The following is a 27,828-nucleotide window of genomic DNA, read 5'->3' as shown; positions in this document are numbered from 1 at the left end:
AGTTTTTAACTGTTTGTTTTGGGGAGAGAATTGCAATTATGTAATTCCAGCACAGGTATAAATGCCTGACTTCATAAGTGTGTGAGATGAAATTTATCATCATCGGCTCCTCTTTTTCATACAGCGGTTCAATAAATCTTGGTATTCTCCCCCCCAGAGCTGTAGAAAATTAAATCCATTCCTAGAACGAGGGCTTCAGTTGCTACTGAAATTGTTCTAATGTCTTGCATTAAAAGGTCAGAACACCAGTTTTATTTTTTACTTTTGGCTAAAAATGGGCTAAAATTCTTTGCTGTAATGTATTTTTTGCTATAATGTATTTTTTAATGGGTTGCTTATCATATTTAAAATTTTGAAATCTCAACCTGTGGTTTTTCATTTTTTTTTTTTTTTCTCTCCCCAACGTTTAACGTCCTGTGTCTTGGCTTTGCTTTTCTCAACCCAGTTGTTAAACTTAAGTGTGTAGAGTATACAGTACTAGTTGTGAAAAAGATGCATAATTTAAATGTCTTCAAACCAGCTGGACAAAGCATGTTGAAATACTGTAAATTGCAATTGCCTTTAAAAGTACCATATGGCAAAGTACCACTGTTAAAGTCATTAAAAATATAGCCATTTTTCAGTAAAACCTTGTTTAATGTTTTATTTTTAAACTTACATGACTTATGTAATTTATGATTTTTTTTCTTTTCACCATTTGAAGCCATATTTACATTAAACATTTATTAATTTGTCTTTTACTGAGGGCTTGCATTGCAAATCCCTTCCACTTTTTCCTACCCATGGCACTCCCCTCCCAGCCCCAAAACCAGTAAGGGTGGGTTTAACATATTTTGGCTCTTAACAGTCATTCATACCTTCTGAAAGTGTGTCTTTAAGTGCACAGGTGTCTAGAGTAAATTTGTATTGTCTGGTGCTGCAGCTTGTGGTCATGAAATTAGATGTAATACACTCGGAAAATTGATCAGTTTAAAAGATCAGTTTTCCCCTCTTTTAATGCATGTTTCAAATAAGTAAATGCAAGTTTTCCCTCTGTAGTGAGTGGGAAGAGAATGATCTGTTGTGCATCTGTTTATCTGGGCAACATGGCTTCAAAACCAACAGCAAGAAGGTATGAGTCTAAGTGCTCAGAAGGTATTAAAAACAATCTTAGACATTATTAGAGAAAATCCTGGTTCTGTAGTCAATTATTTGATATCTTAATCTAGCGATACAAATAGAATTTCATAACTTCTGGGCTAGTGTGCAGTTTGATTGCTTTTGCTCAATTACTGTACTAGTTATTTTTCATTTGTAGTTGGGTTTCCTGTAGTCAAATTGCTTCTGTAAAACCATGACAATTTATGTTGCATCTAAAATTATCAAGATGGTATGATTTAGACCAGTTAGGTAAAAGAGTGGTAAAAGCTTTATTGGAGGGTGGTGGTAATTAAATGTGGTGATACAAAAATTGGAAAAACAATTGTGGATGCTCATATTTTAGTTGTTTTGCATGGTTTAACAAAGTACATTTTGTCCCCAAATATCACTGAGCAAATATCTCCACTTAATGATTTTGGTAGGTTTTTTTTTTATTTTATTGTTAATTATTTAATATCCAGACAAAACATTAAGTTTTATCTTCGCTGTAAGCATTTAACAGGATACACATTTAAAGCTTTGAGTGGTATGCATACTATGGTTTATTTTTTAAAATATTATTTTTTCAGTATTGGCAATTATTTATTAATTTCAGTCATTTATGCTGAATTGGAAATATCCATAAGCCAGGGACAATAATGACCCCGAAATTATACATGTTAAACCTTTCAATACATTCAATATAAGAATATTGTCACAATAGTATCAGTGCTGCTGGTGACTTCATGAAGGACAGTGAACACACTTTTAAAAATCCTGGTTGGTCTCATTAATTTAGGTAACTAACAGGCTGGCTGTTTGCTACAATAGTTAGGAAACCTAATTTAGAGAGTTTCAGTGGTTTTCAAAGGGTGGGCAAATGTTTAGCATTTAAGACTATGGTAAAAATACAAAGATAAGTATTCCGATACTGTGCTATTTTGAGCGCATCTCGGAAGAGAAAAAGGTCAGCTAAGTAAACAGTGAGAAATTAGTAAGAGAAAATGCAAATTGGGACTAAATGCAACTTAATAAAATGAGCTCCTTCCCAGTCGATCTTGGCGGTGATCTCATCAGACCTGCCTCTCCTGCAAAGAATCTTGGTGTCATTTTTGATTACTCCCTCTTATTCCACCCACATAAACCACATTAAGATAGATTCTTTCTTTCAACTCCATAACATATTCCGTGTTCGCTCCTTCCTCTCCTTTTCTAATGCTGAGAAACTTGTCCATGCTTTTATCGCATCCTGCATCTATTGTTGTAACTCACTGCTGGCAGGTGCCCCTTCTAATTTTATATCACAGCTCCAGCTTATTCAGAACTCAGCTGCAAGAGTCCTTACTCAAACCAGCAGCAGCGAGCACATCACACCCATCCTGCTCCACCTTCACTGGCTCCCTTTCTCTTACAGAATCGAATGTAAAATCCTACTAATAACCTACAAAGCCTTAAATAACCTTGCACCAAACTACATCAGTGATCTTCATCACTATGTGCCTGCCTGCCCACTAAGGTTCTCTGATTCTGGCAATCTTGTTGTGCCCACACTAATCTACACTCCATGGGTGACAGGGCCTTCAGCTGTATAGCACCCAGACTCTGGAATGACCTACCAAAATTAATCCAGTCAGCTGACTCCATGAATTCTTTTAAAAAACAACTCAAAACTCATCTGTTCAGGAAGGCTTTTAGCTCTACTTGACTTTATTACCCTTCTCTGTTTACCTCTCTGTCAAGATGCTCGTGTAACCTGTATGTGTGTGCTAGACCATTTGTTGTCTGTTAGGCTTTCTCTGAATTTACTGTCTTAATCTTCATTTGGTTTGTACAATGCTATATACTATATACCCTGCCGTTCTTTCTTATATTCTGTAAGTGCCTTGAGCAAGGGAAAGGCGCTATATAAACAAATGGTATCTGGTTTAATAAATTAGAAAGAAAAGGAAGACAAAGTAACAACCTATTACTAACTTTCTCCAGTTTTGCACATCATTTGAACAAGGCAAAAACAATCACTTGCAAGTTTCATTATTGGTAAGAATTGCCTTCCAGTTAAACTATTGGGGTGGCGCATGGAGTCTCCATGTTCTTTCTGTGACTACACGTGTTTCCTTCCACAGTCTAGTTAGTGGGATTTGCAATGCTAAATTGGTCTGTGTGTGTCTGAATGCTCGCTCTGTGATGGGATGGCACCCTATCAGATCGTCACGGTCTTAAGCCATGTGCTTGCTGGGATAGACTCCTGCTTCCCTGCAACCCTGCTCAGGGTAAAAAGGTGTTTAGAAAATGGATGGATTATTTAACTTGGTAAAGTGGGGATGTCCTGCAGCTCTTTCAAGTCAAGAAGTGTACAGCATTGCTACCTCTATGCCATTATATAATTGGTTATAAAATTAATACATGATTAATGCATGCTTTGAGAGTGCAATATTGTGATTATTAGTGTGAGTGAGATTCTCTTTAATACAGTACAGCACAATATACAGTTGGGATTATAAAGGAACAGATGATTCACATTTATCCTCTTTATCAACATGATTACAGTTATTTGTCTAACTATCCTTTATATTGGCCTTGTTGAGGGAGTTGTGAATTCTGAGAAATCAAGGAAATCTTCACTGTCGGGCCCTGAGTTTGAAAATTTTAATCTGGGCACAAGGTTGGTGCTTTCAGCAAGACTACAGTCCTAAACATTTAAGTCAAGACTGGCTTAGAAAATAAGAGGTTAATTGTCCTTGAATAGCCAAGACAAAGCCCTGACCTAAATTCTGTTTCAATGACGTGGTGCTACTTTCAGGTCTTTTTTTTTTTTTTTTTGTGTGACTTCCATCAAGATGTCCAAGTGATAACTGGTCTTGGAAGGTGACGTTGAAATTATTGCTTCAATGGCTTTAGAGTCTAATATTGGTCTAAGTGTTCAAATTCCATTATTTAGGATAATTCTATTCATTAAGACTTTAATGGTAATTCCTAATATGTGATATCTGTTAATGCCCTCTGTAGAGAGTTCACTAACTTTCAAGTATCGCTGTATTTCTTTAGAAAATGTTCTCAAAAAATGAATGAATTTATGAAATGTTGGTGTCCTCTAGATTTAATTCATTCCCTGCCTGATAACTCCTGAAACCCCCCAACCAAGGTCTTATCTATATGCAAAGTTTAAAGATCATGGTTATTAGCTTAATAATTACTTTTTTTTTTTGTTTTGTTTTTTAGGTTCCTTTGATTGGTGCAGATGTTAACCTTGAATCCTAGCTGCCTATTCCAAGAATTTCATTAATTGGTGGTACAGTAAAGGCGGAGTTGGATATATATATTTTTTTTTTAACTTTAACCACTGAAGAATTCAACATGGGACAGAAAGTTCCTGGTGGGATAAAAACAGTTGATATGAGAGACCCTGCTTTTAGACCGCTGAAATATGAGCTACAAGCTCTGGATAGCAGTAAACCTGCCCGGTTGGACATGCTTTTAGACATGCCGCCTGCACCATATGAAATCCAGATACAACATTCTTGGAACAATGATGACCGTTCATTAAACATTTTTGTTAAAGATGACAATAAGTTAATATTTCACCGGCATCCGGTGGCACAGAGCACAGATGCAATTAGAGGTAAAGTAGGATATACCCGTGGACTCCATGTTTGGGAGATCAGCTGGGCCATGCGGCAGAGAGGAACACATGCAGTTGTAGGTGTTGCGACAGCAGATGCTCCTTTACATTCTGTAGGATATACTGCCTTAGTTGGAAATAACCATGAATCTTGGGGCTGGGACCTTGGACGGAACAAACTTTATCACGATGGGAAAAATCAGCCCAGTAGGACCTATCCAGCTTTCTTGGAGCCAGATGAAACATTTATAGTACCAGACTCTTTATTTGTAGTTTTGGACATGGATGAAGGAACCCTGAGCTTTATTGTTGATGGACAGTATTTGGGAGTAGCATTTAGGGGTTTGAAAGGCAAAAAACTTCATCCTGTAGTCAGTGCTGTCTGGGGACACTGTGAAATTCGTATCCGATATATCAATGGACTTGATCGTAAGTATTGTTTTTGTTTAGAATTTCTCAATTTCTTTTCTACATTTTAAAACTGGGAATGTCCAATGACAGTTTGCTGTATTATATATGACAAACTGCACATTGCATTGAGAAGTTTAAGAATAGTGAAGCTAAATACAAAACAAAGGATTTCAAATATTCTGCGTTTTACTCTTCCAGGATGGCAATCAAGAAAGCAGCTAATTGAATTATGATCAGAAACAAAATGTGTGGGTGTTTTTGTTGTTTGACAAGGTGTTAATGTTTTAGTTTTAATGTCACTCCTCAGTTCTCTTTCCATCAAGTAATTGTAAAGCTGAGATGAGTGATAGTTTGCTGTCTGCATTTGTCTACGAAAACTCGTAGATCAGTCCCACCTTAAATCGCTTCTTAAAACTGTTCTCACCTCACCACCTGCCTCCTTTGTCCTGTAAATGTGCCGATTTTATAAAAAAAAACCTGCATGCAGCCGGCTATTCCACTCCCCCACCGACTTAGAACGTGCACGAACTTCTCCTAGCTCATGCCTCGATTATCTGGGAGTGAAGTGGAGTTTTAGAGTAGAAATAATCGATTATTTGGAACACACGCATTTCATGTGTGTTCCGTTTCTACAGTAATCTGTGTGAACACAAAGTTAAAACAGAAACTTTTTTATATTTTAGTAATAAATGTTACAAAATGTAGACATAAACTATAAAATGTGTGAAGCCTGAAGGCCAAAGTTTTACAACCGCTTCCGTGGCGTACTGGTAAAATTTCGACACTTAGAGTGCAGCAGACTTGGTGTACCTCAAGAGATCAGAGTTGGGAAAATTTATTTATTTTTAACCTTTGCCGTTCTGCCTACCTGAACTCCCTGTCTATCTATATAGTAATAACAGTAATTTTTATTATTATATAGAAGCTTCCCTGTCTGCCTATCATATAGTGCCTTTCCTTCCTATCTATCTATATATCTATCCCCTTAGCTGTTTTTTTATATATGTATTATACAGTGCCTTCCCGGTTTATATATCTAGTGCCTTCTCTGCCTGTCTCTGTCTGATTGCATATAGCGTTGAACTTACTGCTTTGTACTATTCTGTCCTCTGCATGTCCTGGAGTACAAAAGAAACACCACCATACAGCAACATGTGCGAACTGCCAAGATCGGGGATAAAAACATGTGGTCACTGATTACAAACCGCAAGATTAATGAAAGAGACAATATATGTAAAAACATCACACTAATGCAATATTATTTGAAAATGAACAGCGTCAGATCGTGTTTGAATATGCGGCCGATCTGACGCTGTTCGTTTTCAAATAATAATTGCATGTACTGTGCGTTGAAACTGCTGCACTGAATAATCTGACGCCTTCTGTAACAGCGTCGGCGTGTATTCAAGCCCGATCTGTCTCTGTTCGTTTTCAAATATTGTATGTACTGTTCTGTTTTAGAATAAAAACATACATTTGATTTCAGTCAGTCTGTAAGAGCCAGTGTAAATGCATCATGATTGTAAAGGTTAGCTTTTTTTTTTTTTTTATTCGGTTCCATTCTCTGTCACGTTCGCAATCCCACCCTCCCCATTTGACACTGCTGTTTTCAGATAGACGCGCTATAGCTGAAATGTGAGTTATTTGGAGACGCGCTATAGCTCGAATGTTATTTATATAGGGAAGAAAGTACAGTGTCATGTGCTCATTAAGTGTAATAGAAACCATAGCACAGAGAGATGTGTACACTGCAACAAGTACACGTCGTAAATGTAGGAAGGGTGTGTGGGAATTGTTAATATTTGAATGTGGTGATTTTATATAGCATGGATCGGAAATTGGCAGTTCTTAGCATTGCATCACGCAAGCTGTCATATCAACCCCCTACTGTAACTTTATTTTTTCTTCACTTATAGTCTAGAATAAAAGTGCATTTGTTTTGTTATACTTGTATACCAACATATGTTCCTGTGTTTGAGCAACACGGGCATCCTCAAAAAATAGACGTGTAATGCCACAAAAAGTGCACGCAGGCACTTCAGTTCGCAAGCATTGGTACGAGAATGCAGTCACAAGTACGCTGCAGAGCTATAGCGCTTCTTTATGTGAAAACAGCATTGTCAGGGGGGGAAAAAAAAAAAACCTTTACAAGTATCATAAATTACACTGGCTGTTACACACTGAAATCAAAAGTATGTTTTTATTCTAAAATGGTAAGAATAAGAGCAGTTTACTTCTCAAAACTGAGTCGTGCAGGATCAAACTCGTGAACTTTTGATTACTAGTCCGCAACTGATACTATTACGCTACCATGGCAGTTGTATTAAGAATGTGTCAATGTGGCATGCTAAGGCGGCTTTTTTTTCTGCAGTTATATTTTTGAATAAAAGCATACTTGTTCTGTTATATTTGTACCTTTTTGTGAAAGTGTTTCTTTGATATTTGGACTTCAGGCTTCATACATTATATAGTTTATGCCTACATTTTGTCATTTACTACTACAATGTGAAAATTGTTTTAAAAATGTGTTTACACGGATTACTGAAATGCGTGTATTCCAAATGATGATGATCTATTATTTCCTCTCTAAAACTCCACTTCACTCCCAGATAATCAATCAAGGCATGAGCTGGGAAAAGTTTGTGCACGTTTTAAGTCAGTGGGGGATGGAATAGCCAGCTGCTTGCAGCCTGATTTTATCAGCACATTTAGATTAACAAAAGTAGCTGGTGGAGAGGTGAGAACGGTTTTAAGAAGCGATTTAAGGTGGAATGGATCTACGAGTTTTTTCGTAGGCTCTGGTAATTCTAGTGTTAAGCAAGAAAAGGAAATCCTTATTGGTCTACCAGTACATGAGTGCATTTTTATTTTTAAATTGTTTCATACAGCAGATAGCTATATTCTTGGAGTAAGACTGTACAATATTTGTTGTTGGACATAATTTCACAAACATTTAGAAGTATTTTTGCACATGCTGTTTTATATAGTGATCTTTGTGTAATGGAGCCATGCTTTTAATTGAATGCTTGTTCTCTTGTATAATAAGTTCAATATCCCCACTGCATGTTGAGAACATGCAGTTAGACCTGAACTGCTACATAGGTTAGAGTAAGTTGTATTTGCTCGTTTAACTTAAATTATCAAATTTTGTTTAAGATAGCACTTCATACTCTAGAATTTGATAGCTGTCTTTACCATGCCCGAACTGTGTTTTATTTTGTGTGCTCTCACCCCAATTCCTTTTAATATCCTTTCTACTTCTATTGACATTGAGGCTTTCTGATTGACTGTCCCTTTTTTTAGTTTAAGTGGTGGTGTCATTCATAAAACAGATTTCGGTTTTTTAAATACATCCCTTCAAAATGCAGTTTTTTACTCCTCACTATGCTGCTCTTGAAAATACATTAGTATTATGAGCAGATTTCTAAAAACTTCCCAGTACTATTAAACCTTTAGCTAGTGATTCCGTTCAGATTCACTCCTGTACCTGACATTCCTGTCTTACTGATGCTTGAACTATTAAGGATCCATTATATCCAGCAAACGGTAGTTTCCTTCTTTAATGACACTGGAAAATGAAGATCATATTTCAGGTTTTTTTTTTTTTTATAAAAATCCTTTTTAAAGAGCCTTTTTAATGTCAGCAATGCTTATTTAGCCACCACAGGTAACACCGCTTTACTTGGTTTAAAATGTAGTGGCATAATTAAGCAAATTTGGTTGCCCTCATTACAATTTTGCTGCAACTGTAAAGGAGAAAAATGTATTCTTTGACTGATTGCTCCCGCCTGTAGTACTAAACTTGTCTTCCCTTCTGAAGTATCAAACTGTGTTCACCAGGTCTACAACCTAGGCAGCTTCTCATACTTTTGTTTACAGTTGTGTTCACTATTGTGTAAGGTAGCCATTAGTCTGAAACACTCAATTTTTTTATTTTTTTAATAAACTTTGTAAGCTTTGCTTAAATGTGCCATAAATACTTAGACCATTAACATTAAGTACTTATTTCATTTTTGAAATGTGCAGCCTCGCGGTGCCTCAGATTAACAAGAGATGGGGAATCCTTTCGCTTCTGACCACCTAGGGGCAAAAGAAAGCTTAGCTATCAGAAGCAATGTTAATGTATTTGAACAGTTATGAGCTCTTTTGTGTTCTTTATTGGCAGTGCAAAGTATCTCTAGCATGTAGATTAGATTGCGTATATTTAATAGTTTGAAATTGGCCAGAAGTAAGGATTGAATATAAATTTAAAGATTTGTAAATATTTTGACTAGTTATATGTAGGGAAGGTTAACTATTCTGTGTGTTACACATTTATTATACTTGCACAGAAATATTGGCAATGGCAGTAACATGAACAGGAACACAATTCAGGCCATCAGAAAAAATAGCTCTAGTTAGCAACTGTTATGTCAATATAACAGCATTTAAAATCCCATGTACAGTAGATGTAACCTATAAAGGAAGCATCTTCATGGCTGTCGTGTGTGTGTGTGTGTGTGTGTTTTTTGTTTTTTTTGGTCTTGAACGAATGGCTACATAATCGGCCATTTCAGGATAGTGAACCATAATAGGTGGATTAAACTAAATGGGGTGGGGGGTGTCTCTTAAAACAGATGAAGCAATAATGTACTGATGGTGGCCTAAATGTATGAATTATGCATTGCTCTGATGAATTATGGATCAAGCCAGCAGCCACGTAAGATTGAGACCAATTATGACACTGCATGCTTGTGGATGTAGCTAAATGTAAAAAGCTTTTGTGTTGGCAAGAAAGTGGAGGTTTAAATCGTAATAAAGAGAAAATCAGATTTAGGTCAGTTACTTTCCTTTTGAATTCATGACAGAAGTTAATGTTCTGTTTAAGAACAGTGGGGTCCGAAAAATCACCCAAACTATGGTGTGATGGGGTGTGGCTGTTAGCTTTACTAATTAAGAAACTAAAAATTCAATAATCCAAAAGCTGATCTTTATAATTGATGTGCAAAAAAAAGCTGCAATATTACATAGAATAATTTTGTAGTGATCACTGTGCCAGCTTCACACATTTATGGGGTTTTGTGCAACCCCACCCCTTGTTTATATGAACTCCAACTCTGTTTCTAAATCTGACATTAGTCAATGGGACACTTAAAATTGGTAAAACATACAGTAGTAATATCCTGCAGTGGTGGAGCAAAGGAGATAGATATGACTTTAATCTCTTAGATTTGCAGTCTGGCAACAGTAAAAATATTGTCATAATGTAAAGCTGAATAAAAATAACTTTTTTAATTTCAAATTTTAAAACTGTATACTGTAAGTGTGACTGACAATTTTATTGGAAAATAAGCTTTCTCCCCTTAATAAGCCTATATTAACATGATCAAGTGGCAATTTTTGGAGTACATGAGATCAAAGTATAGTACTTGATTATTCCATAAATATCAGTCCTGCAAAATTCACTTCAAGTTGGAGAAGGCTAATACCCATCTTGTCAGCATTAGACGCAAGGCAGGATTTAGAAAGTGTGCCAGTCCATGGAGCATTAATATGCATATTCTTAATACCTTCTCATATAGTCAATTTAGAGTAGCCAGTTAACATAATCTGTGACTATTCCAATAGTCTTTGGAATGCTTGGAAAACTGGCATGCTTTACAAAAACCCAGCGCAAACTAGGAGAGTGTGCAGACTCCATACAGTTGATGCCAGGCCAAGATTCAGTCACAGGAATCTGGAGCTTTAAGGCAACAGCTCTGACAACCGAACCACTGTGCCGCAACCATTCTTTTCACTGTGGCTTGTTTACTTTTGAAGATCAGATATTTATTCTGAATTTAACTTTATAAAGTACTGCAGATTTAAATATTTTTTTTGTTTGCCCTGAGTATTTTGATCTTGGTTAGTTTGTTTATAGATCAGGTTAGACATTCAACTATAATGTTTCGTTTGGCTTCTGTAGTAATTTTGTACCAGCAGTACAAATGCAGTAGCCGCCTTTAATATTTTAGTGTTCTAGGCTTTTATTTCTTAAATGTTTGCTGGTATATACTTATAAGGTCAAACCCAAGTGCCTGGGAAATCTTTCACAAACAAGTTGTTTCATTTTCAGTTCCTCTACGATTCTGAGTGAAAAACAGTTACTTGTGTGGCCTTGACCTATACTATAATAAGCTTTGGAGAGGTTGCCACAGCCCTTTAGCTTGCTTTCCTCATGGAAAGGTGAAGCCACAGTCTAGACTTGAGTATTAGCTGTCTCGCCTTGAGTGAGGTATAGTTACAGAATATGCTCTCTAGGATTTCCAAGGACTGCCAGATTTTTGGGTTGACTGTTTTTGTTTTATGTTTTGTACCTCCTGTTCGAAGTATTTTTTTTTTTTTTAATTTTACCTTTAAAGATTTATCTGGAGAGGTTGTTAAGAAGAAATTTCAGTGAGCTGTGTGTATACAACATATCCTCAGTATCTACAGTGTGTGTTTTTGTTAATTCATGTACAAAAATACTGCAAAGATATGCATAAACATTTGTGCTTTTCAAGGAGAAAGTTACAAGTAACTTTAAACGAGACTCACCTTAACTAAAGTTTGACAACTAATTACAGAATATCGAGTGGGTGAAAAAAAGACGCTTTCTTTATGGGTTAGGAATTGTTAGTTTAAAGCAACAATGAAGAGTAATTTAGACGCATGGGGCAATGGAAAATGCACAAAAATCTTTGATATTATGTCAAGTATAGATTGTGACTAGCTGTGTTACCTGCCTTTACCCAGAAAACTTTCTGAGTTAATGGGCCTTAGTACTTCTGATATTTCCAATTAACCAATGGTACTGTAAGTACTTTTCTGTATATATGCCACCACCATGGTTCCACTTTCCTTGTCTGGTCTTGAATCTCACTGCATAACTTGTGTAAAATATAATTCTACACAGAGAGGCTCCAGCTCCTCTATGACCCTGTCCAACGAAAACGGATGGTGAATGAAATATTCTAACGTTGTGACAAGTTGTGTTAGCCTGGGTATCAGTCACTCGCAATATGAACTGACATTATATTGCACAAATGAGTGTCTTCAGGAGATCCTTTAAAATGGGCAAACTTGCTGAAGTTGCAAGAGAATTTCAACTTGTGTGGCCACATTCATTTGAAGAATTTTGAATCACGTAAATGTTGTGTGAAGTGTGAGAAACCATAGGCACTTGGGTCTACAAGCAGTGCCGTGGTGTGATGCTACACATGTGCGCACTTCCCATTTGTGCTGTGTGTGTGCGCGATTGTACTATTAATCATGCTGCTTTCCCTTGCACAACAAGGAGTTAATCTAGCTATACTAGCTTAGCACAGGAACCCTGTCATCTTTCTTGAGGTGTGCAAGATTTAAAAAAAGAGAAGAAAAAGCTACAGTTTGCCACTAAATTTCTGAAATTTCTATTTTTTTTTTTTTTACATCAATGGATTATCTCATCGACTATTGGCTGAGCCTTATTGCATAGTTTGTCTTGAGTAACTTGATGCCAAAGTTAGTCCCAGTAACACAAACCACTGTTCTCATACAATTGAATGTCCGCTTTTGCCTTCAATGAAGGCCTTTTTAAAATGCATTCCAATTAAATTTAAATGGCGAAGTTCAGTTTGACAGCTGTATTACACGGCAGTTGCAATGTTTGTTTGCATCTTTGTCTTCCACTATTATGATAAAAATGGTAAATTTGCAAAAACCTTTTAAATGTAAAATATGTCCTATCACAACCTGAATTTGCATGTGGGAAATGCAATTTTTATGTTGGTATATTAAAGGGTAATTTTGTACTTGAGTCTGTTTTGAACAGTGTATACACCTTTTAGGAATATTGCTCAGAGTAATGTGCTGGCTCCTACAATCCTACCAATTGGCATTGGAAAAAAAGCAGCTTTGCCAATGCATCATTTGTATGTTTTTAAAAGTTGACTTTTGAAACTGAGGAAGAGTATTGATAATGTAGATCCAGCAGAATCAAGAATACTCAAGAACATGAGTCGCCTTTTTAAGTCAGTGGAATTTTGAGGGGAAGTACATTTGGGGCTGAAGCCAGAAAGCACTTGTTCATGTGAAGGGGTGTGGGAATCTCAAACAAAACTATGAGCCAAGTAGTTGAAGCTGAAACCACAACAACCTTTTAAGAACTATCTTGAAAAGATACTAGAACAGATTAACCATTGGCTAAACAGTCGAGCTTGTTCCCAGACCAAGCACTACAATCAGACTAGCTTCCTTGAATGAAAGCTCTTTGTACCAGATTTAAAAACTGAATGCCTTTTAGTTCAGCTATCAGTTGTAGGTAAGAGAACAAAAAGAATCTGCAATAGGGCAGATTTTTAAAAAACCTGTTAACGATTGAAAGCTCAGTTGAGCCAGATATTTGTCAGATGTCAAGAATTTCAGTTAAGCTACGTGTTTTTTGTTTTTCAATTGTTGGCTTAATGTTATACATTTACAAGAGTTACTGTTTTAATAAATATTAGTGTTTTATTCACTGTGGCTTCTTAAATTACACTTTTCAAAAGGTAGCGTCTTTTCTGATTGAGAATACTGAAAGAGTACTTTTATCGGTATGTGCTGTTTAGTTAGTACTCCATATCAGTACAGCAGTCAAAATGGCTATTGGTGCCTGCCTAGCAGTGAATCAATGAGTAACACTTTTTAACTCTTTGGGTTGATGTTGACTTTTGTTGTCAGGAGGGGTTTAGGGTGCATGTCGACATCCAGGGATAGAGGGTGACAATCAGCCGTTAATGGCGACAAAACTCACTTTTACGTTAAAGGCATTCCCTATTTATGAGGAATGTTACTCATTGACTCGGCATCTAATCCTTACGTGTGTGTGAGTTATGAAATGTAAACAAAGGCATCAACATCTCACAAGGGAGTGAAGCGAGTACAGAAAACAAAATACTCGGCCGACAATGTTTTGCGCATCATCACTGACTTGGACTCTGATTTTGTTGAGAATGATCGGAAGATCAAGCAAGAGTGAGGAACTGGCATCCGCTATCGGACAACAGCCGATGCTGGCCCAGTTGATCAGCTGCCAGCTGAGCGCATTCGCACAGCCAATGCACCTATGGCAAGGTCCGTGTGGCAGGAATACCCAGACATTGATCTGTGGGAGCCAAACTGGGTACCGGACTTTACAAGACGGCATGGCTTGCTGTTGGACACAACACATTACCAGCCGCTGGACTACTTCAGGCTGCTCTTTTCTGAGACTGCCTTTCAGCTACTGTCAGACGAGACAAATACGTATGCTTTTGAATCGCAGGCTGCGCTTGCACCGGCCTCTTGTGTTTTTTTTTTTTTCCCAAAGTGGAAACCCACACAAGATGAAAGGCTTTATGGCATTACAAAGAGAGATGGGAGTAGATTGGCGATGCAACTTCAGGGTGCATTGGTCCAAACGTACTTTGTCCCCTGGTGGCTTTGGACAGGTTATGCTGCGCGATAGGTACATGCTCCTGCAAAGTTTTATTCACTTCTGTGATAAACTGAAGCAAATCCCAAGGTGCGAGTCAGGCTATAACCCCATGTATAAAGTTCAGCCCCTGCTTGACATTGTGGAACCAACATATAAACAATTTTATCAGCCTGGCCGTGATTTGTCTGTGGATGAATAAATGAGAAAATACAAGGGACACCTATTTTTTTTCACCAGTATATGCCAGACAAGCCCACAAAGTATGGCATAAAGGATTTTCTACTGCTAGAAGCAAACACTGGTTACTGCCTGAAAGTAATTGCATATACAGGAAAGTATTCCTTTCAAAGAGAAAACTGTCCCTTGACAAGTCGGGCTGTGCTGGCGCTGCTTCTGGGCTATGAACTTTTGGATCATGTTGTGCACATGGACAATTTTTATACATCACCAGAATTGTTTGTGGAGCTACAGAGCAGGGAATTGGAGTTTGTGGCACAGTGAGGGCGAACAGGAGACACATTCCTTCACAGTTGAAGCCAGACAGGCTGAAAATGAAAAGTGGTGACAATGTAGTTTTCATGCTGGCGGAAAGGACATCACAAAGAACAGTGCCAGACCGGCTGACTGAGCACCATTTTCCTGCAACAAATGAGGACAAAATACAAACCTGACTGTTGTGTGCAGAAACAGACAGTTAAGAAAGGAGACGCTAGTGCAACACATATTGTAAGCAGTACAATGTGGTAATGCATGCAATTGGCTGCTTTGAGCGATTATCATCCTTTGCAGGACTTTGCTGTATAACATGTATGTGAAATCATATAGTATGCAGGCTCATACAACATGCAAGACAGTAACATTTGTCAAATATTTTTTTGTTGAGTTAATATGTTAAAACATTGCTTTGTGTTTTTATATTAAAAAAAAAAAAAGTGTGCTTTTGAAAAAATTCAACTCTGGAAGAAAAAACTAACAAAAAAAATTAGCCCTAATAGTTGAGCATTTTTAGTGGCCGGATAGGTTTACCGGACAATAAAATTGCTGGCCTCGAGGGTGTTTTTTTTTTAAATGAAAAATCATGGCAATGTGAAGTGAGTAGGTACTAAATTAACAGCCTAGTTCTCGGTTACTTCACATATTAAGTCTTAGCCTAGTCACCGTTATTCCCAGAATGGTGACGTGACTTACATTTGACTTATATCCTCTGTGGGTGAAATGGCCATTTGTTATTGGCCTTTGGGACTGAAAGAAAATGTCATTTATCTCTTTATAATGTAGCTATTTTATTAGTGTAGTCATTGCAACATGCACTTAAAATGTGATGGTTTTTTGCCAATTATTCAGTGCTGTGCAGAATAGAAATTTGCTTCTGTGTTGAACAACAAGGTACACTCTCCTTATCCTTCCTAACTGATTCTTCAATTTTATTAGTGCCCTTGTCACTGCTGGCAGCATGAGGTGGTATGTGGAGCCAATTCAGGCTGCACGGGCAGTCTAGCTGCTCCAGGATGGCACATTCATAAGTACTGTCACAAGGTTTTCTGTGTCTCCAGTAGATGGGCAGCTACACAAGGAGAGCTTGGCAGGGCCAAAGAAGGGCTTCAACCCAGCAACAGGACCAGTATCCGCTCCTTTGTGTGAGGAGGAACAGGAGGAGCACTGCCAGAGCCCTACAAAATAACCTCTAGCTGGCTACTAGTGTGCATGGTTCCAACCTGGCATGAGAGCCCAATGTCCTTTAGTGGGACCTGTGCTCACAGCCCATCCCCGTACAGCTCGATTTGCATTTGCAAGAGAATACCACAATTGGCACCTCTGTCACTGGCATTCTATTCTCTGTACTGAGATGACTTACTGAGCACATGGGGAAAGAAATGGAAGATGCCATGGTGAACATTATGCTGCCTGCAACATCATCCAGCATGACTGTTTTTGCATGATGGTCTGGAGAAGCATATCCTTGGAGGGTTGCACAGACTTCCAAGTCTTAGGCAACAGTGTCCTGACTGCTGTTTTGGTACCAGGATAAAATTGTCCGAGCCATTGTCAGATTTTGTGGTGGTGCAGTGCACTGGCCCAAGGCTCCACCAGGACAATACCCAGCCTCATGTGGCCAGAGTGTGTAGGCAGTTTCTGGATGACTGAGGCATTGATGCCATTGACTGGCTGGCACATTCCCCAGACCTGAATCTAATTTAAAACCTTTGGGACGTTATGTATAGGTGCTTCCGACACCCCCAAGTAGCACCACAGCCTGTCCAGTAGCTCACTGATGTTCTGATTCATGTCTGGGAGGAGGTCCTCCAGGATACCATGCGCAATCTCATAAGTAACATGCTCAGACATTGTTGGGAATGCACAGTACCAAATCCATTGAGTTGCCATGCTGAAATTCATACAAGTTGAACCAGCCTGTGATTTCAATTTTCGACTTTGTTTTTCATTGTGATGTTGAATCCAGCCCTCAGTGGATTGGTGATTTTGGTTTTCATTGACTGTTACATTTTGTTCTCAATGAATTAGTGTCACTCAGTAAAGATTTTACACTTGAATAGTTCATTCATCAAGATCTGATGTGATTTAAGTGTCCCCTTAATTTTTGTTTTTGAGCAATGTACCTTTATTTAGTATTCTGTCAAATATGGGAACTTCTGTAAAAACTAAGTGTTTCGAGCTGTTAATATTAAGAGCTCACTACACTTAAGAGATTAAATTGTTGTTTTAATACAAATAAAGCTGGTTATATCTTGATGTGGAAGGGGATTGTGGATGAATGTTTCAGTGTAACATTGGCCTCAGACGTATCAGTTGATGAAGTTGCTTTCTTACAATGAAGTTTATTTTTTGATTGCTTTTTAAATCTTTAGGTTTTATGAAAACTTGGCCTTTTAGGATGCAGTTTGTATGCCTTGTTCTTGCCTTGACGGAAGCTCAGTTTTGGTATATTTAAGGATATAAAGTAGTATAGGAGAAAGCTTTTTGCTGTTGTGTTGAGATTGCTTAATGTACTGCATATTTGTATTCAAACTTGTTTATGAAAATATTTAAAACTAAGTGTTTTTCCAATAACCTTTCTTACTGGCTTACATTGTTTTTTCTTTTACCCTGAATCTTGTACAGTTAGCTCAAGCAGCATTGTTTTTAATACATTTATGAATTGAATATTAACGTAATACTACTGTAAGCTGATCTTGGAAAACTGCAGACAATATGAAGTGTCGTCGTCTTTTAGGCTCTTCTGTATTTTTTTTATAATGGTAAGTCATAAGGGTCCTTACAAAAGTTTGAGTCCATACAGAGAAGTATTTGTATAATAGGTTTTAGATATGTTCTTTGACTTATGTATGGTGTGTGTGTGTGTGTGTGTGTTTGTGTGTTTTTTTTTTTTTTATCACAACATTTAGAATAGTTAAATTTTAATGTGTAGCCTGCTTACTCCCACAATTCAATAAATAATTAACCTCTCTGGAAGCCTCTTGCAGCTCAGAATAATCTGAGTGCCTATCTGAAGTGACTGTAATCATTCTAATTTTGAGATGTCCTGAAATTGAAAGCAAGTGCAATATGGAAAAGCCAGATATTTTAGGTGCATATTTTGTTTCAAGAAATGTGAAACAGTGCTTTTTGTTTTACAAAAAAATTAAGTGTAATCCTACTCCCCAGCTATAAAATGTTAGATGTTTTAATTTATACTGCTTTAAAAATTCTGTTAACTGCCCCGTAAGCACCACTCTTACAGCTTTTTCACTTTTCCTCCTCTGTTTTAAATATCCTGCCCTTTTATGCTTTAAGCTTCTTATGATCCTAGCGTGATTGTTGTAGCAGGTGAATGTTACAAACTTTTGATGTGTTGGATGTTGATTTGCCATTGAGCACTCTGATGCACTCCCTTTTACTTTCCCATACTGGATCAGTTTTAACCAAATATGCACATTTTTAGGAGATATCCTTGTTTCCTACCAGGGCAGACTCTGGATTGTTATCAAGCCTATAATGATATCCTCCTGTGTTTGAATACTTTATTTTTTTTTAAAGAATTCTTTAAACAGTAGTAACTTGATTAGAAAACAATTGCCATAAATAGCTAACAGTTACCATCTTGAAGAATTGTCAACAATACTGCTAGCTAGCCTAGCTATTCATGAAAGTGTGAAGGGCTAAAATTCTTAGTGTATTTGATATTACTGTTGTGAGGAAAAGCTTAGTCATTGCAATTTGAGTATGGTTTCCAAAGAAACAGATTGTGTGGCATCTATTTGTGAATGGGATTTTTTTTTTTTTTTTTGCGCTACCATGCAATAGCTGCATGTTTTCAGGCACTTTTCTGTACCGGTTAGCCCGTGAGCAGAATTAATTCCCAAATACGTTGGTGGTAATTCCACACCTCCAAACTTAAACTTCTACATTTTATTTTTATTTTGAATTTGTTAACATGGGAGCTTTTAGAAAAAATAAATGTATAAATTATGCATCAAGGTCAGTAAAAAGGAAGTTTGTTTTGTGGTCACCAACAGTCCTTTGTATTGTATAGTAACAATCTGACTGTTTGACATATTTATAGTATGTTGTTGTGTTTTTTTTTCCTCCCCTTAAGGAACTCATTTTTTAAATCAAAGTTGGTTTGACTTGATTTGTGGTGTTGGTTCAAGTTGCATAATAGCCAGTGCAGATATAAAAGTTGCAAGGTCATGCCATTCACATAATTGATGGTTGGTTGCGTTTTTGCTTGTCAGTGTAGACTGTTGCTGTAAGAGACTATGCAGAGCCCAAGGAAGTACAATGAAAGTTCAAGGGTAAGGTATCTGTTTTGACCTTTTTTTTGTGGTTCGCCTCTGCTAAACAGCACCTGCAGGTAGTATTTGCTAAGTAAAATGCAAGAAGGATAAAGTATGAAAACCCTGTGTTAACTTGAGCTTTAAAACAATTTTCAAGGGTATGTGTTTTACATTAAATGGTACCCATGGCTTCAAAGTATCGTCTGACAAGCTGCTTGAATGATTAAGTATAACTCGGTAGTTGTTTCACAAGGCAACAGTGATGTCAACTTGTAGTTTTTATTTGAAGAAACTTTGATCTCACAGTTAAGTTGAACTTAACTACGTAAGACTCTAGAAAGCATTTTTACTAAATAAAATGCAGTTTAGATAAAGGGTTGTTTCAACCTATTTTTAGTATATGAATATGGAAACACTGAACAGGAACTAATGATTTTAAACGCCTATAGAACTCTTAGTGTCACAAAAGTAGATTTTTAGAAATGTGTATAATTTAAGCTTAATTCAGGAGACTCAATTTCAACAGTAAAATCTTGTTATCCAAAAAGGATTTTCCAGGTCAAAAGCTTCTACCGTAGCTGGCTTTATACATTGTATATGGATTCTTCTGAAGAAATTGCAGAAACTTGTAAAACAGAACTTTTTGTTATACAATCATCTTCTCTCTATAATATATATATGTGTGTGTTTTTTGTGTGTGTGTGTGTGTATAAGCATGTTATCATCCAGTTGACACTTGGAACGACCACCAGAGGGCAAACTGGAGGCAACTGCCAGCATTCTCTGAGTGCCACTGCACCCCTGTTGCTTTTGAAATTAAGTAGAGTTCTATGCGTGGAAGTGTGTGTCTGTCAGTCCGGCCCGGAAGTGAGACGTAGAGTTGGGGTGAGGGCTCCAGATCAGAGGATATGTAAGTGAGCTCAGTACACCAGCAAAAGGAAACCTCCTAAGAAAGTCGCTTAGCTGCTAATGTACAAATGATGCAAGCACTTTGGCAACATGCATCCTTCTAGCAGAGAGATGCCCACAGTAGTTCTAACGATTTAAATTCTTTGTAGGATCCTGTGTTTTTAACAGTACGGGCTTACACAGTTAGTATGCAGTGATCCCTCGCTATATTGCGCTTCGACTTTCGCGGCTTCACTCCATCGCGGATTTTAAATGTAAGCATTTCTAAATATATATCACGGATTTTTCGCTGGATCGCGGATTTCTGCGGACAATGGGTCTTTTAATTTATGGTACATGCTTCCTCAGTTTGTTTGCCCAGTTGATTTCATACAAGGGACACTATTGGTGGATGGCTTAGAAGCCACCCAATCGGAGCATGTATTATGTATTAAATAAAACTCAATGATATACGATATGCTTCCCGCTCGGTGCTTGATTGTTTGTTTGCTTTACTGTCTCTCTCACTCTCTGACATTCTCTGCACCTGACGGTTGGGGGTTGCAGAGGGGCTGTTTGCACAGAAGATACGGACGTTCCTCTAAAAAATGCAGAAAGACTACCTTCACATTGCTTCTCTCTCTCTCTCTCTCTCTCTCTCTCTCTCTCTCTCTCTCTCTCTCTCTCTCTCTCTCTCCTCCTGACACGCATTCCTTTGAAGAGGAAGATATGTTTGCATTCTTTTAATTGTGAGAAAGAACTGTCATCTGTTTTGTCATGGAGCACAGTTTAAACTTTTGAGTAAAGGGTGTTAATTTATGTCTAGAGGGCTCTAATAAGTGTGGGAGTTTTATAAGGGCTTAAAATATATAACCATACATATGGTTTGTACTTTGCGGATTTTCACCTATTGCGAGAGTTCTGGAACGCAACCCCCGCGATCAAGAAGGGATTACTGTATACCAGGCAACTGCCAGCATTCTTTATTTTTGAGCAGCACCACGCCCCTGTTGCTTTTCAAATTAGAGTTGGCCAGTTCAGAGTGTCAACTAGATAACATACATACAAGACTGCAAGACAACATTAGTGAGTCTGTTTCTTTATTTTTAACGTTGTTTTTTTAATTGTTTCTCTCGAACAATTTAAATAAATAAAAACACGAGGGTGAACTGGAGGTGACAGCCAGCAAACTACATGTCTAAACTGTGGGAGTAAGCCAGAGTACCAAGAGGAAACCCACAGACACGAGGAGAACATTTAAATTCCATGCAGGGATGCTGTAGGACTTGAACCCCCGTTCTCCTTTCCACCTAGACAAAACAAAAAAGCTAGTGTATGTCTGGGTGTTTTTTTTCTCCCCCTTCCCCTAGAAGAAAACTGTACAACACCTCTTTCTTGCATGGAAGCAGTAACTGATGATAAAGCTTCACAGCAGATTATTGTATATTCTCTGGTGTTTATGTATTCCCTTTTAACAGACTTAAGTTATAATTGATTAACATTTAACAGATTTGTGCAGATGTGTACAAACATTATGGATTCTTCATTCTGCTACAGCAATTTAATGCTTGCTTCAGTCCATATAATATGAATATTTGTTTGGAACCTACAAGGAGTCTTGAAACCTGTTTTTCAGCATTGCATGGTTTTATTGTTTAGGCAGATAGAGGACGAAGAAGACAAGCTATATGGAAAGCAAGTCTGAAATATTAAAGAAGTTTTGCTGTTAACAAATTATTTTAACTGGTGTAGGGCTTCCATATAACATGGTTTGCATAGTTTTGTACAAGCCCCTGGTGTCTGGCAATAGCTGTTTGATAGAATGTATTTTTTAGGTTTTGCTTGAATACTTTAAGGATTGCATCTAATGCTATTTGCTGCCAATGAGAGCTGTAGAATGGCATGGAGAAGTTTAGTATCCTGGAGCTTTTTGTCCAATTTGGCTGATTCTACATAATTCATTATCCAGTCCTTTAGCCTTCAACAACCCCCTTCTCCCATCCAAAATTCACAAAATACTTGTCCTCTGCTACTTGGTGACAAATTAAATGCTTAAACATCTTTACTTGCAACTGACTGACATTTTTTCCCAGGTGAGCTGGGATTATTTTTTTCTTTTAATGATTAATTCTGTAAGAGTAAAATTCATTTATCATTCAAGCTTTTAGCTTTATGTAACAGTAAATGTATCATTCAGAAGTTGTTCTTTGCTGTAAAATGAGAACTATTTAGCAGTGACCATGCAGATTTGAGCATGTTCCATGTTGGCCATACATGCACATAAGTTTCATTGAACTCTCTACGTGTGATAGTTGCAGGGTTTTTCTGGAATTTTCCATTTTAAACCTATTAAGCATATTTGGTGTGCTTTTCAATTGGTTACTACAGTATTCCTGTATGCAGTTTTAAACCCCCTAATTGTGTAGTTTCTTGTCTTGGTTTGTATCTTTTCTGTTGTATGGGGATTTATTAAAGAAAGCTCTTTTAACAGACCGCAGTGTTGGGTTTTTAGATTATCTTGAAGTGTTTAGCTCTTGTACCAGTCTGTTTACACTACTCTCTTGCAACCCATAGTAGATAGAAATGTTAGAGATACACTTGTTACCTTGTAGGAACCTGTGCAGTTAGTTCCCAAGGTTTCTTAGTATATGATATAGCAAACTACAATATAGCCTGCATGCCATAGGCATATTTGGTTGTACTTTAGCTGAATGCAATGTCTCATTATATACTGTCTCATATATATACACACACACATTATATGTGTGTGTGTATATGTATCTACATACATACAGTTCAATGAAACTTTTGTGCATGTATGGCCAACATGGAACATGCTCAAATCTGCATGCTCATTTTACAGTAAAGAACAAGTTCTGAATGATACATTTACTGTTACATAAAGCTAAAAGCTTGAATGATAAATGAATTTTACTCTTACAGAATTAATCATAGGTATGTATGTAGATAGATATGATCACAGAAGAGACTAAAGAGATTTGCCCCGGAGCATCTTGTGGGGACCTTGAACATCAGACCTAGTGCCAAGAGATTGACCCAGGACCATCTCACGATGACATATAACATGAGATTCTTACAAGACACGCCTTACTTGCAACCAAATAAAAGCACAGGCAGCAACACTCAGTTGTGTTGTTTTGGCTTTGAGCGCACACGGATCCAGGGCTCTCGGCGCATATAAAGCGTATTAGGACAATGCATTATAAATGAAACGTAGACGACTAAGCGAAGAAGAAAGCAGCACGGAGGAAAGACTCAAGCATTGGAGAGACAAAAGAAGAAAATCTAGGTGCAAATAAGGAAAGTAATTATCAGCCCGGAACAAGTGGAATGCGGGGGAAGCACGTCCAATCCGGACGTTGGCACTATACTTATGCAGAGCAGGTTAGAGATTGTTTCTAAAGAACAAGAAGGTCGTGTTACCACCTATGCAACAGCCTTGAGATTTTTCATTCCTGCTACAAATTGTAATCCTTTTAACACAGACCCCTAGGATTATGAGCTCCAATTAATGAGCTACATTCAAGTCTCTCTAAAAGTGGCATTTAAGATGTGCCTAAAATAGGGCATCTCTAGGTGATTCCAATCTGTTTTGCTCAGAGTCAAATTTTACACTAGGGTTACCTATATATTTTTGTAAGTTTTTTGTTTACAGGCTGAGTGAAATGCTTGTCTAATTTTACTAATGTTGACTTAAAACTAAAGCTGTGTAGATTTAGATTTCTGAGTTTTAATGTGGCCATTTACAGAATTAAGTCTTTAGAAAAAATACATCCAATACAACATCAAGAACGTATTAACATCTGTTCATCATTCTTTTGATTTGAAGTTTTATGAATTGCATCTAGGGACTCTACAGCAGTATAGTATAGTAGTCAGATTTACTCCTTTCAATACAGTAGTAATATGAGTCACTAATTTTCCTTTTTCTCTCTGCAGCTGAACCTCTCCCGTTGATGGACTTGTGTCGGCGTGCAGTTCGGGTTGCCTTAGGGAAGGAACGCTTGGATGAAATCCACTCCCTGCCCCTTCCAGCTTCACTTAAGAACTACCTACTTTATCAGTGATGTTGCCTATTCTGGTGGACTTGAATGTTTGGGGTAAAGGAGCCTGAGATTTGTCTTCCCCTTCTTACCTTGCATCCTTTTGTTTTTTCTTTATGCACAGTCTTGAAGCTGTATTTGGCCCCCAAAAATCTAGTGGTCCTCAACATTTAAACTAGCAAATCACACCACATCTCGTGTGTGTGTGTACAATGCAAATGTTGCTTGTTTAATTTGGTATTACAACTTGTCATTTTAAATTATCTAAAAATCTTTAAGACAGTTTTTATTTTTTGTCTGTATTCTAAATTGGGTTACTGCAGGGAAGAACGGCTGTATCTGAGCAGTGTTGCACTAAGCCTCACATTGTCAGGTTTTTTTTTTACTGTAGACACCTTTTTAAAAAAATAAATAAAATAAAATTAATAAGCCTCAAGACTCACAAGCTCATGTTCTCCGTAGAGAGAGAATCCTTTTTTTTATTTGCCTACTTAGTTAAGACTGTATTTGAAGGAAATTTACTGCTTGTGTTCATAAACCTACAGTAAACAATTAATTGCAAATGATCATTCTTTTTGTATAGCATCATTATGCTCACCAGTACATTTAAACAGAAGGTTTTATTTGTAGAGTTTTTGTCCTAGGCATTGTTCCTGAAGTTTTACAATATTGTCAAAAGTAATTTTTGGTATTTATGTGGTAGGGTCCGCTTTATTCAATTTTTTTTTTTTAAACTTGAAGCATTAAGAAAGAGGAACCTTGTGTTATAAGCTTCAAAGAATTAAGTGCCTCTCCAAACCAAATTTAAGGATTGTTTTTACTCTGATTAGATCTAGTTTGTGTTGAACTGGAACACTAATTGCATCTTGATGGCAAGGTTGTAGACTGTAAAATCTCCTCTCTCAGGAACTTTATATACTCTGTATAATGGTTTGTTACATTTCATAAACTGTACATGTTCATGCAAATGTACTGCTGATGGATTTTGGGCTACAAGGTGAAACTCAAATATACACAACTGAGCTGCTGCAGGTACCTGATTTGTCCATGAAATATTTAAAGCATTTGCCTACAATTGGATTTAGATATGCAGACTGAAAATATTTGAATCCTGGTTTGTATAATGAACCTTCCACAATCTAAAATTCCTTGTCATTTGGCAGTTTTATTTTAGCAGTGTATGCTTGTTTTCCAATCTGTCGTTTGTCAATTCAGGCTAATACTTTCAAATATTTTAAATTCCTGTATACTGTAGATAATGTTCTTAACAACCTAATAATAAAGTTTATTATAAATTAAATCTATATTGACTCAGTTTTGTTTAAGTACTGGATTTCAGTTCAATGACAAGAGAAAAGCCTCTTTTGAAGGTCCTTTTAAATATAATGCTTTAATGGAGATTTAAAGTTTTTGGGTATTGTCTCCGTCCACCTGACTGAATTTTAATACTTCATTTGCCAACGTGGAGAATAAATGTAGTTACATTATAAAATATGAAATACTTAGCAAAGTTTGAAAAATTGCACTAATTTCTACTTCTAAAAAAAGTTGGACAGTCTGGAATCTTGTGGCCAAGTAGCACTTAATCTTGGACATTTTCTGAACTTAAAAGTACTTTAAAGGTCTTAATGGGTATGGGTATCCTCTCTGGAGTTCTTGCCTTTTTAAACACTAAGCCATAGTAAAACGAAGCACTTGGCTACAAAATCAAACATCTTGTTACTTTTATAAAGTAAAATTCTTCAAGGGTTTTGTTGTACATGTTCAAAGTAATCTACAAATAAATGAATAGCAGTATTACGGAAAATCATTTTCTTCCTATAGTATTCTGAGCTTCTTTAAGGAACATCTGTGGAAATATAAATGCTGTACATGTTGGCCAAGGCAATATAGCACACTTAAAAAAAAAAAAAAAAAAGTTTCATATACAGTACAAGTGATGTACCAAAAAAGTAAAGCATAAAACAGGCTTAATCAAAATTCTTGAATACAACCAGTCTTGTGTGATGCGAGACTAAAGTCTTGTATGTGCATAAAAATTAGTTCTCCGTACAGTTTGAGACTCCCTAATCCAAAATCCTAAATGTTGAGTGGCATCTAGATGTGACAAGTGGCAAATTCCACACCTGACCTCGCTTGCCCATATGGAGCAAAACCGCTGACAAGGTATGAATAACACTTTAGCTGTTTCCTGTGGTTTATGACTGATATCTTCAATTCTCCTTTGAGTTTGTAGTGGCATGAAGCATCACCACACAAGCAGGTTCCCCTCGAAGTATAGTATAGCGTGCCAGGAAGCACCAACACATGTACAGCTCCTCAGCACTTTAAAGCTGTTGCACGTGAGGAGGAGTAAGCAGCATACGGACAAAAGGTGTGTGGCCATGCACATACACCACTTGCAGGAACATAACACCACCAGACCTACTTGTATGTACATTTTTACTGTTCTCCGTTTACAGTAACGTTTTACTCAAAACACCTCATAGGTAGAAACTGAAATATTTTGGCTGATGCTGTTCTGAAAAATGTATTAAATGTTGAGAAAAATTATCTTCAGGTTATTTGTATAAGGTGTCTGTGAAGCAAATTTTCATGTTTAGGCTTGGGTTCCATCCTCAGGATATCATACTATCACGGTCTTACATTTCAGATTAAGGATGCTCAACCTGTAATACAATTTGCTACAACACAGAGTCCTGTTCAAGCAAGTTCTGTGCATGTGGTAAATGTAAAATGAAAACTAATTGCATCTAAAATATACCGATTTATTTTGTGTGTGTAAAATATTCTGCCTCTATTTGTGAAGCTCTAGGGTTTTAATGCCTTCAAAAGATTGTGATTCACTTTGGAGAAGGACTTGTATGTACTGGTAAGCATGATTATATTGCAGGGCTGTCATGAGCCTTGAACTATAAATTTGTTTACCCTTGGAATGTTTTCAAAATTGGAGAGGCTAAAAAATGTATTGCATTTTTAATTCACAGCATTGCTTTAAAATGAGAGGCTGTTAGTGCATAGATGAACTATGCTGTCAGGGCCAGCTGCAGTGGGGGGGGCTGTTTATAATGCAATGAAGAAAGATTTTCAGGTGTCTGGAAGGAGGTTTTGGCAAACTGATTAATTCAGGAAGGATAGGTGAGACATTGCCTGCTCTTGGCAAGAATGAGGAAGGTTGACATCAAGTTGAAATACTGTCAAGAGGTGGAAGGAGCAACAAATAGAGACAGTCACAGTTTGATGGGAAACCAAAGTATCCACAACAAAACAATCTCAAATGCATCTAAAAGTCTGTGTGCAATTAACTTGGCACAGGCCATGCAGTTTACGAATCTACGTTTACTGCAGAATGTATACAGTTTTTAAAATGTGAAAAAAAAGTGATATACGGGTTTTCTTTTAATTTCCCTTAAGTTTTACTTTGTCAGTGTGGGTCTTTTTTTTTTTTTTTTTTTTGGTAGTACTAATTTCTCTGTCACATTTTGTTGCTAGTACTTGTACACTCCGAGAAGAACTGTT

The 27,828-nt window shown here is 37.1% G+C and overlaps 1 protein-coding gene across 1 annotated transcript in view; it reads left to right on the top strand.

The window, feature by feature from the left end:
* spsb1 (splA/ryanodine receptor domain and SOCS box containing 1) overlaps positions 1–25,613 on the top strand; it is a 44,610-nt gene extending 18,997 nt beyond the window's left edge. Inside the window, exons 2-3 of the mRNA XM_039755519.1 lie at positions 4,339–5,167; positions 24,206–25,613. Of these exons, the coding sequence (XP_039611453.1) occupies positions 4,474–5,167; positions 24,206–24,333 (822 nt within the window). The 5' untranslated portion in view covers positions 4,339–4,473 and the 3' untranslated portion in view covers positions 24,334–25,613. The remainder of the gene's footprint in view (positions 1–4,338; positions 5,168–24,205) is intronic.
* The last annotated feature ends 2,215 nt before the right edge of the window (positions 25,614–27,828 follow it).

Source organism: Polypterus senegalus, chromosome 6, assembly GCF_016835505.1.
Source record: "Polypterus senegalus isolate Bchr_013 chromosome 6, ASM1683550v1, whole genome shotgun sequence".
Classification (NCBI taxonomy): domain Eukaryota; kingdom Metazoa; phylum Chordata; class Cladistia; order Polypteriformes; family Polypteridae; genus Polypterus; species Polypterus senegalus.
This window is presented reverse-complemented; position numbering and strand designations above follow the sequence as displayed.